General features: G+C 35.4%; 1 protein-coding gene across 31 annotated transcripts in view; it reads left to right on the top strand.

Moving 5' to 3' along the window:
- Nucleotides 1–13,879, top strand: part of LOC143681536 (uncharacterized) — a 499,706-nt gene that overhangs the window by 92,403 nt on the left and 393,424 nt on the right. For 20 of the 31 annotated variants that reach the window (XR_013174701.1, XR_013174710.1, XR_013174711.1 and 17 more), the window contains exon 2: nucleotides 13,584–13,783. Coding sequence is in view for 1 of the 31 variants with exons in the window: in XM_077158643.1 (XP_077014758.1) it covers nucleotides 13,688–13,778 (91 nt within the window). In the remaining 30 variants the exon portion in view is untranslated. The remainder of the gene's footprint in view (nucleotides 1–13,583; nucleotides 13,784–13,879) is intronic. The other 11 variants (XR_013174696.1, XR_013174694.1, XR_013174695.1 and 8 more) reach the window with 1 other exon arrangement.

The raw sequence follows: 13,879 nt of genomic DNA, 5'->3' as shown, positions 1-13,879 counted from the left end.
TTGTTTCTGGCTTATTTTGTGCAACATAGTGCCCTCAAATGAACTTATCCATTTTTGTAACCTCAGTTCTTAAAACTGGGATATCATCAGTGTTCATTTAGTATGTGCTGAATAAGTGAATGAATGTTAGGACTGGGCAGTGGTATGTAAAGAAGGAAGTGCATGCTTGGGGTACTTAAGAGCAGTCATTAGCTTGACATGGTGCTGGACTTTAGGGAAGTCTGCTCAGAGGAGGTAGTTTACAAAATCTTAAAGGAAAACTCGAGTTGGCTATGTGGATGTATAGGTGAACACAGATTTCAGGGTAATAATACATGTTTACAAGAAAAAGCACAGAAAAGAGGATAGCATATCCTAGGAACTAGTACAAATGTTGAAAACCATTGGAAGCTATGAAGTATATGGCTGAAAAAAGACCACCATTAGTTATGGGGGAAAAAGTTAAAAAATTCAACTTGGTATCTACAAAAGAGCCTTGTTGGCCAATTAGATGTAAGAGATGAGTGGAGGAGGAATCACCTAGTAATATTCCCCAATTTTGGGCTTGGACAAGATGGTTATACTATTTATGATATAGGATATTCTAGAATATAGGCAGAACAGAATGAGGGAAAATGGCAGATTTAGTTTGGGGCATGTTGAGTTAATATGGAAATATCTTAGTAGGAATTCCCTATAGGGTTCATAGGTCTGGAAGTTGGGAAAGAGATTTAGCTATAATTATGAAAATGAAAGTAACCAGCTTAAAAATGAAGACTCAGATTTTAAATTTCCTATTTCTCACTTTATTCCAAAAATTTTTTTGACTGCTTCTCTATAAGATAAAGACATCAGTATAAAGACAGAAGGGAAAAAGCAAGTGTTCAAAACATTAACGAGTAAGAGAGATTATCTTGGCTAAGTTATAGAGTCCAGTTGTTTGGTCAGCATGCACTGGCTTGATTGTTACTGAGACCGTCCGTTGATTTTACGATCATCAGTCAGTTACATCTATGATAACAAAAGAAATTGCTCTCAGCAATGAGGGAAGTCTCCTCATCTAATCATTTGGAAGTATAAAAGCAGAAACAGGATTTCAGAAGTCAGAAAATAATTTCTGCTCTTTTTTTTCAACCAGCTATCTTCTCCTGGGAAAAACAAATTCACTTAGAGTTTCTAACTTGTGGCCTGCCCTACAGAGTTCAGATGTGCCATATTTCAGAATCACTTTTTCAAAGTTGCCAGTTTGTGGCTTGCCCTACAGAATTCAGACTTGCCCATCCCCATGGCCATGTGAACCAAGCTGATTCCTATAATTTCTTTATATTTATGTATATGTATGTATATGTGTGTGTATATATATATATATATATATATATATATATGTACAACCCTGTCAGTTCTGTTTCTCTGCAGAACCCCAATTGATACAGAAACCAAGAAGAAAAATCTATAGGAGTAAAAGGAAAACTAAGAAAGAATTGTAATATCAAGGAGGAAAAGGTCAAGTAAAATAGCACTAAAAAATCATGGATTAGGTAATTTTGCTATTAGCATAGTTTCATTCAAGAATGGGGGCAGAAGCCAGACCACAGTGTATTGAGGAGTGAATGGAGGTGAGGAAGAGTAAATAAGCTTTGATTACTGCTTTAAGAAGTTTTACCTCTCTAGAAAGGGAGGACATAAAAGATTGGATTTTGTTCCTATACATGTAGACATTGCCTATAGATGCCAATGAACTTCGGTCAGTTCTAAGGAAAATCCGTTAACTCTTTGAATGCAGCAAGACTATAGAGAAAGCACATGATCCAACTTACCACTTTGGTGCATGAATCACATCTACAATCTGGGTTATTCATAGACTAAAGACTCAAATGTTGAGAAATCTGGCATTTTCCAAGGGAGTTCACTTCATTTTTTTTTTAACTCACCTACGTCTATTTCTTCTATTTCTCCTTGTTCTTCTTTTTGAAATTATGTAAAATATATGAAATCCCTTTCTGTTTTGATAATGCTTCAAGTCTTTGAAGACTGCATTCACCCCTTTCTCACCCACTATATTGTTTCTCAGATTTAGTCAACATTCATTTATTTTTCTTTCAGTACCTATCTCATCCCTAGATTAAAAAAAAAAAATAAAAGCCTCTGGGTGTCCTAATGAAAACTATAGCCACCTTAAGCAGCAAGAGTAAAGGGATAAGGCTCTTCTTAATACTGAAGGTCTTGAAGCCAATCTTTGGGCACGTATAAAGGAGGAGAGAAGGTGGATGATAGAGCTAATTTAGAAGATCAATCCACATTTCCCCAAGGTGATCCCTACTGACCAGTCAAATGATTAAAAGGTTTGAATGTCCAGAGGAGAATTATAGGTGATGTTGAAAACCTCAGAACAACTTTGCATGTCCTACAGGCTATACCGGTGAGAAAAGAGTCCTGCATGTTCCATCTATTTCCCATTGGTCCTTGGATTTTTAGTTCATAGAGCTCTTCATAATCTTTTTCCAGTCTTTTTCAAACTTGAGTTATCACTCTGAACAAGGTATTCAGTGTTCCAGTCACAATAAATTACCACCATTTCTCAAAGTCCTGACTTCTTCCTCGTCATTGAAATGGTGTCTTCTCCATCTGGAAGGCCTTCTCTCCTTCTTACTTCCATTTTAAAACACAATTCCGATATTACCTCTTTTGTGAATTAGTGCCTCCTCTGTTCTGTTTTCTTGCCACTCTTACAACACATATCATATTGATGAGTGCTGAATCATTATACTGATATTTCTTTTAGTCTGTTGCCTTGGAGCAGCTAGAAGTAAAAACCTAAAATCATGGAGTTGAAACCCATAGCAAACTTTGAAATCTTCTACAACTAATTATTGTGATGTACTTTGAAATTTATTGCTTTTTTGTATGTTATTTTTCATAAAAAAGAAAAGAAAAAGAGGAGTAAAGCAGAGAAGAGAGGATTTAACAAATGAGTATAACTGCTGAATCATTATATTGGTACTTCTTTTGGTCTTCAGTGTCTTGGAGCAGCTGGAAGTAAAACAAAAAATCATGGAACTGTACCCCACACCAAACTTTGAAATCTGTTCTATACCTACTTGTTAAAATACACTTAGAAATTTATTGCTTTTTTGTATGTAAGTTGTATTTCACAATAAAAAAGTAAAAAAAAAAAACAACACATCATATTGTACTATGAGTATTTATTGATATGTTATTGATCTTCCATACCACAATAACCAAGGAATCATGTCTTTTCTAACAACTGGCATATTACTTAGCACATATTAGCTACTAAATACTCAGGTTGAATTAATGAGTCGTTCTGGAGAAAGCTACCTAACCCAAAACAGAGATGAGTAAGTTATAGCCTCTCCCTTTAAAGAAGTCTTGACAGGATTAGTATGTGCTACAATATAGGTAAAATACTTGATTGCCGAAAGAAAGGAAGGAGAAGGTCTAAACAGGAACATGTCAGGCACTTATTAAAACACATCAGAAAAAAAAAAAACACATCAGATACAGAAATGAATGTATCCTGTTCATGGTTTAAGAAGTTTTCTGGGAAAAAATTATAACAGATAAGCCTTGAGGTACTGGAAGTACTGGTTATATATATATGATTATATATATATATACATATAACCATTATATATGGTTATATATATGGTTAATCATTAAATATATATATGCCATTTCCACTTAGTGGAATTGAGAAATATTTTAGTGTTTCATGTGGCCTGGTTAAAAGACTAGAATTTAGGGGAATTAAAAAAAAAAAAAATCTTGTTGAGCACTTGGAATCCCTGGCATTAGCATCTTTTCTCCCTCTGCGCACATCCTCCCCCATCGCCCTCCACCTGTCACTCCTGATTTTGGTCATCTGTCCTCTCCTGCCCCTATATCTGGCTAGAGGTGTGTCAATTGTACTGGTCTTTTCAAAGAACCGGCTCTTGCTTTCATTCATCTTCTCCATTGTTTTTGTTTTCTGTTCATTGATTTTTACCCCTCTGATTTTAGTGAGTCCCTTCTTGCTTTGAATTTAATGTGCTCTTTTTTATTTAGTTCCTTAAGGTAAAAGTTGAAGACGTGGATTTCAGACCTTTTATTCTGATATAGGCATTTTAGTGCTATATATTTTCCTTTAAGTATTGCCTTAGCTACATCACATAGATTTGATGTTTTCATTTTCATTCAATTCAAACACCTTCCAAATTCCTTTTTGAATTCTTTTATTAACAGAAGGGTTACTTAGAATATGTTGTTTGGTTTCAAAATACTTGGGGTTTTCCATATACTTTGCTGTTATTGATATCTAATTTAGTTCTACTGGAGTCAGAGAACAAACTTGGTGTCACCTGAAACCTTTTAAATTAAGATTGTTTTACGGTTTAGAATGTGGCCCATCTTGTTAAGTATTCTATGTACATTTGAAAATAATGTGTTCTGGTATTGTTGGGTAGAGTTCTATATTTGTAAATTAAGTCAAATTAGTAGGTAGGCATTCAAGTCTTCTGTAGTTTTACTGATTTTCTGTTGTATGTTATGTCAGTTACTGAGAGAGTTGTTAATCTGTAACTCTATTTGTGGATTTGTCCACTCTTTACAGTTCTATCAAGTTTTTTTCTTTAAAAAGAACTTATTTCTTTTTAACTGTGGTAAAATGCACATGATATTAAAATTACTTTAACCATTTTAAGTGAATGAATCTATGACATTAAATACGTTGATAATACTGTGTAACTTTCACTACTATTTTTACCAGCTTATTTATCATCCTAAACCAAAATTCACATTCATAGAATAATAACTTCCCATTTCCCCCCTCTCACCACCCCTGGTAACCTCTATTTCACTTTCTATCTCCATGTATTCACTTATTCTGAGTGTTTCATATAAGAGAAATCATGCAATATTTGTCCTTCTGTGTCTGGCTGATTTTAATAAACACAATGTCTCCAAAGCTCATCCATGTTGTTGGATATACCTCTACTTCACTTCTTTTGATGACTGTATTATATTCCATTGAATGGGTATACCACATTTTGTTTATCCATTAGTCTGTTGATGGACCCTTGGTTTGTTTCTATCTTTGGCTATTTTGAATAATGCTGCAGTGAACATTGGTGAACAAATCTGTTCGAGTCCCTGCTTTTAACTTTTTTTGGTATATGCCTAGGGGAATTGCTGGATCTTATGGTAATTCTGTGCTTACTTTCTGGAAAAAGTACCAAGCTATTTTCCACACAGCGGCTGCGCCATTTTACATTTCCACCAATGTGTGAGGGTTCCTGTTGTTAAGATGTCAATTTTGCTAATGCAATCTATAAATATAGTGCAATCCCTATCAAACTCCTAGCAGCCATTTTTGTAGAAATGGAAAAGCTTATCTGCAAATTCATATAGAATTCTAATTCTATCAGTTTTTGCTTAATGTATCTTGAAATTTATTATTTGGTGCATAGATGTTCAAGATCATTATGTCCTTTTGTTGATTTCACCCCTTAATTATGAGGTAACTTAAAGTCTCTAATTTTCTTTGCTCTAAAATCTGTTTTGATATAAATATAGCTCTTCCAGATTTCTCTTGATAGTGTTAACATGGTGTATCTTTTTCTCTGTTTTAATTTTAATCTTTTTTATATTTAAAGTGGATTTATTATAGGCAGCATGTAGTTAGTCCTTACACTTTTTCTCTAATTTGACAATCTGTTATTAAATTGGTGTGTTTAAACCATTTATTATTTAATGTAGTTATTATTATTGGGTTTAAATCTACCATTTGCTATTTGTTTTTCTATTTCTGACTTATTCTTTGTACTCTTTTCCCTCAGTTTTTGCTTTCTTTTGCATAGCTTTGTGATTTTGATGAATCCATTTTGTCTCCTATTGACTTTTTGGGATTTTTAGTGATTGACTTATGGTTTGTATTATATGTCTTTAACTTATCACAGTCTGTCTACAAGTGATGTCTTACTATTTCATGTGCAGTAAAAGTACCTTATAACTGTGTGCATCCACTTCTCATCTCCCAATTTTTTGCTATTATGTTTTTCTTTGTTATATATATTTTTAAACAGTTTACTACCTTTTAAAGATATTAAGTTTTTTCTTTCATTTCTTTGCAGATATTGCTGCATTGTCTTCTGGTTTACATATTTTCTAGTGAGAAATCTATAATTCTGAAATTTCTCTTTATCACTGGTTTTGGAACTTTGATTATGATGTCCCTTTGTGTAGTTTTCTTCTTTTGCTTGGGGCTTATTAAAAATTTTGGCAGTGTAGGTTTAGTTTTTTTTTCAAACTTGAGAAGTTTATGGCCATTATTTCTTAAAAGAATTTCTTTAGTCTTCTTCCTTTCTTCTCACTTTATGGGGACTCCAGTTGACTTTTATATTAGGACTAGTAGCTAGGTAATGCTTTCCCCTGCAAACTTTAGCTGCCTTGGCCACTCTAGACTTGTGACTCTGTCTCTTCAATTCAAAGATGCTGCCATGGGGATGCAAAGGTAGTTCAGTGGTAGAATTCTCACCTGCCATGCGTGGGACCCGGGTTCGATTCCTGGCCCATGCACTTCCCAAGCACAAAACAAACAAGCAAACAAACAAAAAATTCGACAAATGGTGCTGCAATAACACGATGCTCACATGGAAAAAGAATGAAATGTGACCGCTGCCATAACACACGCACGCACGCACGCACACACACACACACACACACACACACACACACACACACGAGATGTTGTCTGGCTCATCTGGTTTGGCCCATAATATGAATCAGCCAAGAACTTTGCACTAGGCGGTATTCTGGGGGCAGTCATAGGACTCTCCTTGCTTTCTCCAGATTCACTGTCCCTTGTTGCCTAATGTCTAAGGTTTTGAAAAGAGTTGTTTTAAGTATTTTTTCTTTAATAGTTGCTTTAGATCGGAAGATAAATGTGACCTATTACTTCTGGTTTGAATCTTGCTTTTTCTCCTACTTATCAAAGTTCTAGGGCATAGACAGCCTTCTGCTAAATTTTGATAAATGGAGAGAAAAGCCAGGCTGAAATGAGGGATGAGAAAGTAAGTTATAATATTGAAATTGTAATCTATATTATTTATTGTTTGGCATATATAGTATATGTGGAACAGAATAATGAGAGAGAAGGCTGTAAACTAGATGGAGATAAAATCCAGTTCCAGCCCTAAGTTTCAAATTACATATTTTCTAATTTCAACATTCAATGAGGATATATTAAAAGTTTTTGACCTGAAAGTGATTGGATAGAAGCTGTGCTGGTGAATATTAAACTAATGCTGAGAGGCAACATTGTTTGTTCAGAATATGGCTTTGGAAATAGATTGTCTGGGTTTGAATCTTTGGTATACCACACACTGGTAATATGACCAAAATAAGGAATTCAATTTCTGAAATGTGCTCATCTCAATAATAGGGTTGTTGGAAATATTAAATGAATTCATATTTAAAATATTTAGGCAAGTGTCTGGCATAACAGTTAATACTCTAAAATGTTAATGACAACAAACGAAAAGCAAAGAGCACACAAAAAATTCTCCGGAAAACTGGAGACCAGGAGACCAATTAAAAGGTAATTACTGGAGTGGGCCAAGTGAGGGACAATATTTTGAAGTCAGCATGGGGGGTTAGAAATAGAAGGGCGAAAAGACTGTGCTGGGAGAGATATAGAGAATCAAACTCTTGGAATCAGGATGAGAGGAGGGATCAAAGAAGCCTTCATAATCTGCTGCCTGGGACAATCGTGGTGCCGTGTATAGAAAGAGGAGATAGGAGTTCATTCAGGTTTGGAGCTGAGGATATTGAGTTTTCAATGAGATTTCTGGGTGAGATGTTCGGGGGACAGAAAGAGTAGAACTATACTTCAGGAGACAGTGTACTACGGGGAGAAGCACCTATCTGAGATGACTACATGAAAGTGACTCTAAAGGGAATAGGGAAAAGAGTAGAAGGCACAGGATGGACTAGAAGGGAATGAGGCATAGGAGCACTGGAGAGATGAAGCAGCAAGCATTAAAGAATGAAGAGAATCAGGACAGCACAATATTATGTAATTCCTGGGAATAGTCTGTTTCAAGAAGGATGGAGTCATTAGTCCCAGGAATGTGAAAAGGTCATTGTGTGTGGCTACCAAGGAATCAATTCTATCTCATGAAAGTCATTTCAGTAAAGCATTAAGGATCAAAATGGATTGCACTGGATATGTAAGGGTGATGAAGCGATGGAGAGATTTTATAGCTTGTTTCTTAAAAGCTGATTTTGTGCTGATTAGATAAGCACTGCAAAAGTAAATTGAAGGATGAGGTTGGAGAAGGCAAGAGGCCTCTTTCCACAATTTTACAAGGACATATTGAGGACAGAATGTCTAACAAAATTTTAGGTGTCAGAGAAGGCTGGTGAGGGAAGTTCTGTTTGGCAGTGGGTAATTTTTTTTGGCATTCTTTTTATATTACCTAATGCATAAGGCACTCTCAGTCCTGGGCCATGTGTGTTTATATTCTGCAAGTGCTTTCTTGCTTATTTACTTATGCATCAAGCTCACCTAGTGAGCTTGGTAAAGTGAAGATCCCAGGGCCCTGCTTTAGAGTGTTGCAGTAGGTCTAGGGTGGGGTCCAGGAATTTGCACATAAAAATATTTAGTTTTTGCATGGGCAGTACATTCACATGGTTCAAAAGGTACGCAAGAATATAGGGTAAAAAGCCGCCTTCCTACACTTGTTCTCCAACCACAAATTTCCCTATTCTGAAGCAACCAATTTTACCAGTTTCATTTATAATCTAAGAATTTAAAAAAATTTGTTTGAATGAATGAGAAGACCTCAGCTTAAACATTACTATAAAGGTAGAAGCTGTTGCTGAAGGAAGGACTGAATGATACATGTGAGAGAGGGGAAAAAAATCAATGGAGGATTAAATTTGTAGATATGATTTATGATTCAGGAGAGACATTAAAGTCTCTCTAGGCTTTTTTGCATTTTCAGATTCAAATAGCAATATCTACAAGAAGTAAATCTTCTGCACATACTGACCCCTGAGTATCTCAGTGTCAATAGAAGTGTTGAAAATATATATGTGTTGGGGAGGGGACACATGGTAAATTATGTGTTACTTTATTTTTTTTCCTTTGTTCCAAAACTTATTGAACTAAAAAAAGTGATAAAAATTGTCCCTCAGGTTCTCTTCAAATATGAACTCTATGGGGTCTTGGGTGTTTTTTTTTTGGATGTCTGCCTGCATGATCTTAGACAACATTTAATGGACCCAGAAGATGTGACCTCAAAGCACTGAAAACATTTTAATAAATGAAAATGAGCACAAGCTGCTGACTTTCCCTTGCTTCTGTCATGTCATATTTATCTTCCTCAGCCTCTGCATTTTAAATAACCCTTCTGTCAACATTGTGGATATCCAAATTTCAAATATCGTCTAAAGGTAAATGGCCCTCTTGCTAATAAGATTTTCCAGTTCTCTCTATATTTTTGGTACAAGGTTATACTAAATATATATTGACAGTAAAGACTGAAGATTCTAATAAGCTTTGTATAAGCTCTTCTTTGGGCTACTATATAGTTAAGTTTCTTCACAGCATTTCTTATTTTGTTATGTTTAAAAAATAGTAATTTTGGACAGTCCAATTCAAATGTCAGTTTAGAGTGAATATTTTGTCCCAACTCTTATGTAAGGTCTTATGCAAAAGCTTTGAATCCAACCCACTCAAAGAATATTCCCACTGAGTTCTGACTAAATTTGTTCATGTTGAGTCCTAGTACAGAATTACGGAATGGGTTCTTGAAATGTGCTGGGTATATGAATTCAGGCTGAGGCATTTACTTTAAAATCTTAGTTTTTAAATATGGATGTTGCAGGGGTAAAAAGGAAGGAGTGACAAATTATAGAGATGCTACAGACGAAGGAAAAATCCATTTAAGTCTTTTGAAGATTTCTTCTTTTGGATTATGTTGAAGACAGTATGGCACTGTGGTTATGCTTTTGGCTCCTCCCATACCTCCAACTTAGATCAATTTCTGATTCAGAATCTGTTTTAATTACCTGGGCTGCTCGAGGAAATATCTTGAGACGGTTTGGCCCAGACAGTGGGAATTTATTTATTTGTTTGTTTGTTTGTTTATGGCAGGGAAAATGTCTAAATCAAGGCAACATCCAGGTGATGCTTTCTTCCTGGAGATTGATGGGGCTGCTGCTGACAATCCTTGGCTCCTCCATCACGTATCAAGGCACCTGGCAGTGTCTCATGGTTTCTCTTTTCTCTCTGTGATGTCCAGCTTCTTTCTTCCTATGGCTTTTGCTCTCGCTCTGAATTTCATTCCCTTGTAAAGGACTCCAGTAATAGGATTAAGACCCAGTATGACTGAGGTGGGACACACCTTAACCAAAGTAACCTCATCAAAAGGTCCTTCTTAAAGTGGGTTCACACCCTCAGGAATGGATTAAAGTTCAGCACATGTTTCTCTGGGGTGCATACAGCTTCAAACCACCACAGCGCCCTTTAGGGGATAGTTGATTTAAGTTGAAGGAAAGTAGAGGGCATTATTTTAGGTTAATTGGAGGGCTGTATAAAAATAAATTCTTCACATTTGAAAGTGAAAGGAATTTTTATTGTCTTATTCACTTTGAATATGGACTACTATATATGAATAATGCATAAATATGAAAATGGGACTATGGAAGTGGTTTACCACATTATACCTTTCTTTATCATCAGTGAACAATTTGAGTAATCTAATCTTAAAATATGATCAATGATGGTCTCCAGTTTAATAAATACTTTTGTTTTTGGAAAGTGGTGATTGTCATTCATAGGCCATTGTGGTTGGGAAAACCTTCAGAGGAAGGTAAACTAGAAAATTGTTAGGTGAAGAGATTCTCTTTTACATTTAATAATTGCCTTGAAATTTCATTTGAGAAATTAGAGAAAGCCTTTAAAAAACTGTTCCCGTAACAAATGTCTATTTTTTCCTTTAAAAATATTTTTGTTGCAAACTTTTGAATTCCATTGTATTCAAAAGGCCAACCTGTGAAAGACTGCATCTCAGAAGCCCCCAGGACCTCCTGTAGATTCTTTCCTGTCCTTGTGGTCCTGAGACCACATCAGTCCCATTTGCCAGTAAAGATAGTCTTTTCGCAATAAGTCATTTTGGAGATTTATTTCATCAGTTAAGAATTAAAAGGGATAAAGGGAGCAGGAATTCAGGTTAGAATTCTGAAGGTCAACACTAAAAAATTACTATTTAGGAAGATACATTTTTACATCACACAGAATGTACTGTCTTTAGGCTTGTCTCAAAGTACAAAATTGAGTAATGACACTGGGGAGATAACAGAAATTCACATGCTCCTGGATCTAGTCCAGTTTGACAATTGGTGTAGGACTTACAGATCTTGCTGTAGAAGGTAGAGTTCATATCGTGCTCGCCACCCTGCCCGGATCTCAGTTGTTCTTTTCCATTGGCTACTGTTTCAAAACGTTCATTGTTTTTCCTACTTACATGATTTTTTCATTGCAGAGGAGAAAAAAATTGGTGTCAAAGAAAGGTAATCCACATATGTATCTGAAAACAATTGTAAATGACTGTTTTAAAATCATAGGCAAGGGAGCACGGGTAGTTCAGTGGTACAAGTTCAGGAGACCTGGGTTCGATTCCTGGACCATGTACTCCCTCACCCCCCATCCCACCCAAAAAAGTAAAATCATAGGCAAAGTTATAAAACTTTTTTTTTAAAGATAGACTACAGAATTGGATAATAAGAGAACACTTAAATTAATCTCAGTATTTTCCTTTTATCTTTACAATGAGGCTGTAGAAATTTTACTGTTATAAATACTGGTCTAAAGGATCAATACAATATTTTTAGATTCATTTTATGGAAAATAAATGAAATATGAAATGTTTAAGAAAAAACTTGTAAATATTGGGAAAATTATTTTTAAAAAAATTCTTAAACCTAGAAATTCATTAGTTTATCCCTTTATGAAATGAAAACTGATTTCTCAATGAAGACACCCTGGTTTATTTGGTATGAACAACTTTTACTATTGTGCAAGCTGGTAAAATAGTTACTTTTTTGCACTTATTTTAACAGAAAACAAAAATGCTTTTGAATTTTTCTTAAATTAGTAAGAATGGTTTTTTTGGAAGTAATATACAAATATGCAGTATTTTTATCTTTAATATGTGAGTCCTGAATTTCTTCTTTGCATTGATGAAAAATGAATTGCTGAAGACTAAAGGTGTTTAATTTGTAGGCTAAGCAATGACTGTTAAATGAGGTCTCGACATATTGCAGGGTGATTTCCCACTGTCTTCTGACTTAAGTAACAGCTCTTCCCCTCAATATTCCTACTTAATTCTTGGAAATTTGCCTCCCAGCATCTTGAAAGACAAAATGGATAGTTTTGAATGTTCTGAACAACACCACTAATTTTATTCCTCTTTTATTTAATTTTATTTTTTTGCTCTGATTAAAGTAAAACTGACCAAAAAAACAAAAAAAACAACCAAACAAAAAACTGAAAGCAACTAAACAAACCTTATTAACAACTCAACTTTTGCACTATTCAGGAAACTTTCCATTTGTGAATGGCTTGGAATGATAATTTGCATAAGAATGATCCCTCTTTGGTTTTCTTCTATAATGTTAAAATCACAGTATTTCCTTAACGGAAGCCCAGACATTGTATGGCTTGTAAAATTAGCACAGTTTGTACAACTAGGTCTTTGCTTCTATGTGAATTGGTCTTTCAGAATAGTCTTAGAATAGGGGAAGAAAGACTTTTCCCTGTGTATGTGTTTTGTTTTGTTTTGTTAAACAGGAAAGTAGAGGCAGTGTGCCTGCTACAGAGTGGCATAATTAATGGAGCTCTAAAATTTCCAGTGTAAGCAAGGGAGATGTGCTGGACCTGCCACACACATCATTAGTTGGATATGGCAATATTAAAAATGCTATCAAATGGAGGATAAATCTTCTAACAGGGAAGCTTTCTTCTCGATGCAAATTACATCTTTTTTTTTTTAAGCGAAAATGTAGCTGCTTCAGTCTGTTCAAGTTCTGAAGTGCGTTTTGCCATTACCATGAGTGCAATCACTTTATTTCCTCAAAACATTTCTTATTCGTCATGCTGATGGTAATGGAAATGTTCTGGTTGTGGCTGCATCTCTGATTTTCTGGGAAATTCATTTAGGTTTCTGTTCAGATAAAAATGATTTTAATTAGATTATTCTATGAAGAACATTAGATGCAAAGAAATATGTCTGGCTGCACATCAGCACTTTTCCCAGGCCATTTTTGCTGGTTTTCCTTGCTTCTACTTTCTTCTTTGCTTTACTAGCAGGCTAGTTACTTCCAGTGATTATTCATTTTCTGTAAAATCAAGCCCAAACTCTGAGCAGAGTATTTATGGTCCTGTCCAAACCCCTGAACTGTACCGCATATTCTGTCCCTAACACTACATGTATTTAAAGCTGAAGGCAAACCATTATTGTTTGCAGTTTTCAACATTTGGTCTTGCTATGACTTCTATCTTGAAAAACATACCTAATCTCTTGTTTTTATTTGCTTTTCAGATCTCAAGTCTCCTGCTGTCTCCTTCAGGAAGTCTTCTATTCCAGCTGTTTTCAGTTTTCCCTTCCACATTCACCCTTCTCTGTGCCCCAGAATACTGACCTGTATGGGCTGCACGGACGGGCTTCTAGTCCTGTGGCTTCTGTTTGGTGTGCCAGAAGGAATCCCAGTGGGAGGTCAGGAAGGAGAAGAAAGAAGTAAGGTAATTTAGTCCTTGGCTCTCCTTGTGAAGTCACCTGAGGCTGTCTATATCCTTTGACCAAAACTTGCGGCTTCTCTGCTAGAACCTTCGTCCCTG

This window comes from Tamandua tetradactyla, chromosome 4 (genome assembly GCF_023851605.1).
Source record: "Tamandua tetradactyla isolate mTamTet1 chromosome 4, mTamTet1.pri, whole genome shotgun sequence".
Taxonomy (NCBI): Eukaryota; Metazoa; Chordata; class Mammalia; order Pilosa; family Myrmecophagidae; genus Tamandua; species Tamandua tetradactyla.
This window is presented reverse-complemented; position numbering and strand designations above follow the sequence as displayed.